The sequence below is a fragment of the Bison bison genome, unplaced genomic scaffold (assembly GCF_000754665.1).
Source record: "Bison bison bison isolate TAMUID 2011002044 unplaced genomic scaffold, Bison_UMD1.0 scf7180017864314, whole genome shotgun sequence".
Classification (NCBI taxonomy): domain Eukaryota; kingdom Metazoa; phylum Chordata; class Mammalia; order Artiodactyla; family Bovidae; genus Bison; species Bison bison.
This window is the reverse complement of record NW_011494886.1, coordinates 1320939-1326418: the sequence shown is the minus strand read 5'-3', so window position 1 is coordinate 1326418 and position 5480 is coordinate 1320939. Positions and strand designations below refer to the sequence as shown.

At 46.5% G+C, this 5480-nt stretch overlaps 1 protein-coding gene across 2 annotated transcripts in view; it reads right to left on the bottom strand.

The window, feature by feature from the left end:
* The window catches only part of PLCXD2 (phosphatidylinositol-specific phospholipase C, X domain containing 2), a 51758-nt gene that overhangs the window by 4682 nt on the left and 41596 nt on the right, over nt 1-5480 (bottom strand). For both annotated transcript variants that reach the window (XM_010852726.1, XM_010852727.1), the window contains exon 3: nt 2587-2828. In XM_010852726.1, coding sequence (XP_010851028.1) covers nt 2587-2828 — 242 coding nt within the window. The remainder of the gene's footprint in view (nt 1-2586; nt 2829-5480) is intronic.

Genomic DNA, 5480 nt, shown 5'->3' with positions numbered 1-5480 from the left:
CCTTTGTGTTCACGTGGCAGCCTTCCCCAGGGCAAGGATCAGATAACCAGGATTGCGCACAAAGAAAGGGGAATGCAGAACCCACTGTGAGCACGAGCTGCTTTATTTTCTTAACTCTTAGCCTTCCCCAAGGCCTCTTTACCAAGAGATCAGTGCAGACGGCTGAGCCACATACTGCTTACGGTCTGTGAGGCGCTGAATCTCACAGGCTGCAGAGCAGCTCAGAAAGCTCCCTCTGGCTTTCTACCCACTGAGAGCAAGGCTGGCCCATTGTGGGGATGGGCTTGGCAGGCCTGTTTTGTGCCAGGCGCTGTGGGAGGCACTTTTCTGTTAACACTCCACAATCTTGTGTGGTGTTACTAACCCCACTTAACTGGTGAGAAAAACCACAGCTCAGAGTCCTCAGGAAACTTGTCAAAGGCAGCCTGTTGTAAAGGGATTGCATTAGTTTACCAGGGCTGCTGTAAGAAAACGTTTGAACACCAAAACTTTATCTCCCCACAGCTCTGGAGGTCCGAAGTCAGAGATCAAGGTGTCGGCAGGTTTGGCTTCTGCTGAGGCTGGTCTCCTTGACCTGCAGACAGCCACCTCCCTGTGTCCTCACAGGGTCTGTTCTCTGTGCACACCCATCCCCAGGGTCTCTGCATATCCTAATCTCCTCCTCTTACGAGGACACCAGTCAGATTGGATCAGGGCTCACCCAAAAGGCCTCACTTTAAAATAACTACCTCTTAAAGCTTCTTTCTCTAGATACAGCCACATTCTGAGGGACTGGCGGTTACGACTTTGACATGTGAATTTCCAGGGAACACATGAGTGTGTGCTCAGTCATGTCTGACTCTGCAACCCCATAGACTGTAGCCTACAAAGCTCCTCTGTGTATAGGATTTTCTAGGCAAGAATCCTGGAGTGGGTTGCCATTTCCTCCTCTGGGGGCTAAGATATATCGGGCTAATAAGATAAAACAATCCTTATTTTTAAAGACTTCCTCTGTGTAAGTACAACTCTCTGCACAGACTTCATCATAGAGAATCCCACGGACAGAGGAGCCTGGCGGGCTACAGTACATGGGGTTGCATAGAGTTGGACACGGCTTTCATTTCACTTTTTTCAGTGTTACACAGAAATTTACATGTTTATTTTTCCTTACAGAATGTACATCTGTGGGGGCACAGACTAGATTATTCATCTTGTGTCTCTGGATCTAGCTCCTACTCATCACTGAATAAATAAATAAATAAATATTACTCTACAAATTTACCAAAGGCATAAGGAAATGATATGGATATGTGAACATATACTATACAAAGAAAAGTTCATAGTTCTAATCTTGGTTTATGAAACTCTTTCCCAAGTTAACCACAGGTAATTCAATGAAGACAGTAGAGCCACGAAGAAAGGGGTTTTTTAGTTCTGCTCATGGCCAACACAATCAGGAGCTCTCAGGTTGTTATCCAAACCACTGCCAGGTGAGCTCCTGTTATAGGAAGTCACGCTACCCAAACTAACCAGATAAACAGGGACACATTTTTTGGGTGGATCTTTCATTATCTGAACACCAGCACTCAGCACCTAGAACAGAACTTGGGAACGAAGTGATTCTTGTAAATATCCCTTGTTACCCAAATATATTAACTTTCTCAGCTCTGACTGCAAGGGATGCCCTATTAGGTAGATGTATTTATAACATTGCATTTATACACAGGCATAGGCATACACACATACTTGTACGTATATAAAAGCCATCCTTTTTCTTGACAATGCCTATCATTTATCAGTGTCCAGGATAAAAAACATCATTTAATACAACTGGAGCTTCTCCTGCCTAACTGTATAGTCAGGATCAGTTCTGCTCCAGGGATGTATCTGAAGCTATGACATGGTGGGTGGTATCCTGAGCTGCTTCTTAGGACTGTCACTTAAGGAAGGGAGAAGTGAAGTCGGTCAGTCGTGCCTGACTCTTTGTGACCCCATGGATAGTAGCCTGTACCAAGCTCCTCCATCCATGGGATTTTCAAGGCAAGAGTACTGGAGTGGGTTGCCATTTCCTTCTCCAGGGAATCTTCCCCACCCAGGGATCGAACCCAGGTCTCTCAGATTGTAGACAGACACTCTACCGTCTGAGCCACCAGGGAAGTCCTAAGGAAGGGAGAAGGACACTCTAAATCCTGGGTGGGCCACCTCTGAATCACTAGCACCTGGCCCAGAAGCTTCATTTAATGCTTCATGAGAGCGTGAGTGCTTGGGCAGCTTTGAGGGCAGGGCAAGAACAAGACAGAACTGCAAGCCCGATGTGAACAGGAGCAGACTGCTGGTGGCTGAAAGCGCTTTGCCTTTGTATTGAAATTTAGAGTATTCATGGTACAATATGTGTATTTTAACAGAATATTTTATTTAGAGATCCTCTGGCTATGGTTCATGCAGGTCACCTCAAGTGTACAGCTTTTTCAAATACTATGCTTTTGGAATTTTTGTTATTTTAAATCTTCAAAGTATATAGTTTTACTGCTGTTTATTCAGAAGAAAATCAAGATAAAGAGATTTTTTTTTTTAACCCTCACTTGAAGGAAGGATGCTCATTCCTACCTGTGGACCAGTGTGTTCTTGAGGCCGCCAACCAGGCCCCGGGCAATGGTCTTCACTCTGGGTGTGAGGATAGCTTGAGACACGTGGAAGGAGCCATGGGGCGAGCGCTCACTCAGCGTGGTCTCCAAGAATAGGATGAGTTTGCGCACACTCGTGGTATTGGCCCAGGGTGCTGGGATCTTCTTTCCAGGCCACAGGAAGGGGTATTTCTTGTAGAAGGGACAGTGATAGAAGATAAGAACCTGAAACATTCAGAACAAAGGAGGGCAGTTCATGAGCCACACTCCTATCAGCAGTTATGCTGATATTCAGTTAGAGGCTGAAAGTACATAGGCAGTGCTTTTACCATCCAAATTCACTGACTTCTTCAATTCTATCCTGACCCTCTGCCCTTGGGAATCGCTGGACCCCAGGTGGAGAACCTCTGCGGTTGATCCTGTAAATTATGACTCCTATGTTCACGGAATTGACCCTGAGCCCTTGGGTTGAGATAGACACACTGAACTAATCTGAGAGGTCTCAGGTTTTCAGTTGTGTATGCTGATTCTGAAGGAAACCTGCCAGGTGAGGAAGGGAGAGCAGGAGCTGCACAAGACAGGGAAGACTTCGATTAGGGGATGAGTCTCCATTGGGACCTCTCAGGATGGTGGTGATACTAGCGGTATTGCTAAAATAATTAGCAAGCTACATCGCAGCATAAATTAGCTTCTGAAGGCAGCTGAGAGACAGGGATTGTTCCAGTCCAGAGCTCTGCTGCTTACGTTTCCAGACTGAGTGAATGAAAGTCGCTCAGTCGTGTCCGACTCTTTGTGACCCCATGGACTGCATAGTCCATGGAATTCTCTAGATCAGAATATTGGAGTGGGTAGCCTTCCCCTTCTTTAGGGGAACTTCCCAAACCAGGGATCGAACCCAGGTCTCCTGCATTGCAGGCAGATTCTTTACCAGCTGAGCCACAAGGGAAGCCCAAGAATCCTGGAGTGGGTAGCCGTTCCCTTCTCCAGGAGATCTTGCCGACCCAGGAATTGAACCGAGGTCAGTAGTGTATTTTCTCTCCTCCTGGGTGGCAGGGATTCTTTCCTAAGGGAATGTCCAGCCTGTGTATTTACATTCCCTGAACTGCAGTCCTTGGATAGCTGGCCTGAGAGCATAATCCTCCAGGCACCCAAGGGCAAGACTCTGAATGTGGGTCTTGTTTCCGGGGCACATTCAGCTGGTGACTAAGGAGCCTAACTGCTCTGGAAGGCCTGGAGCAAGGGAGCGCCAGGCTCCGTGCACTGAACAGACTAATGGTTGTTCTCCTTGTGTTTAATGGCTCTGAGTAATGTCTGACTGACTACTAATGATGTCTGTGGTAAACACATGTCTTAATGAGGTTAATCACAGGCTCATCGTAAGAAGATTGCCTGGGAGATTGGGGAGGATTTCCTGCTGGCATTGTAAATGGCTTGTTTGGAAGGCCAGGGTCTCCAACATCCATAAGGGTGAAGAGCTGGCTGTGAAATGGACAGTGAGAAGAGAGGCGGAAGGCTGCATGATCCTTCAACAGGGCCCGTCAGACCACTTCCTGTGCTCCTGGCCCCTGGGCAGAGGGTCAGGGGTTGAAAGGACAGTGCCGTTCTTCACTCTGCCTTGGAGAATGTGCAAAAAAGACACATTCTACAAAAGGGGCTTTATGCCTTTCCTCAGGAGCCTCTTGAGTAATCTGATCCTGAAGGTTAGAGGGGTAATTTCTGTTTACAGTAGGGGGTTGGCCTAGCACACCAGGACTCCTTTTACAGAATTTTAGGGGCAGCAGCTTGCCCGGGGCCTGTGTTTGGCATCAGACTCCCAACCTCACTCTGCTGTATTTCCCATCTGAGATATTCTTCCCTCCAGCTCAGCAATTTATGTGCCAGTTTTCTCCTGAGACTCAGATTTAAAATCTCATTTCCTGTATAGAATTATTCTTTAATTGACCTCTTCTTATTTTGATCATTCTTTTCCAAGGGCCCCAGGATGTAGGTTTAGACTATATACTATTTTTCAACTGATGGCTTACAAACGCGTTTCTTCATACAGTACATTTGAGGCAGTTTCGTCTCGTAATTGTATATCAGTTGTCTTATATTTTACTAGTGTCACATATTCTTCTTACCTTCTCATTAAGATTCTAATACTGCCAAATTGTAGATGAAATCTTCTCATTCACTGTACCTTCAAAACCCAGAGCCACTAATGTACCGGCACAAACCTGTGAGCTGGGATGTAACTGCATATGGAGTAAATGAAATGTGACTGAATGGTTGTACACTTCTTGCCATTAAATTATGGTAATAAAATACTCTGGGGGTTACATGCAAGGCAGCTCACTACATAATAAATAAAGTTTAACCGCCAGCGTGGCGTGCTCCAACAGTGGGGAGGTAACTGAGGCTCTGCTGGAGATCTCTTTGTTCAGCTTTTAAGAGGCATGGCAGGGAAACCTTTGGGAAAGAAAGTGGAACAAAGGAAGCCCTGAAATTCAAATTGATGACATGAGACCTTTTTCTGACATGTCATCACAGTCTCTTTCCATCATAATTTTAGGGGTGTTGGTTGTTGAATGATACAGATTCAGTCCAGTTCAGTCGCTCAGTCATGTCCGACTCTTTGTGACCCCATGAATCGCAGCACGCCAGGCCTCCCTGTCCATCACCAACTCCCGGAGTTCACCCAGACTCACGTCCATCGAGTCAGTGATGCCATCCAGCCATCTCATCCTCTGTCGTCCCCTTCTCCTCCTGCCCCCAATCCCTCCCAGCATCAGGGTCTTTTCCAATGAGTCAACTCTTCGCATGAGGTAGCCAAAGTATTGGAGTTTCAGCTTTAGCATCAGTCCTTCCAATGAACACCCAGGACTGATCTCCCTGAGG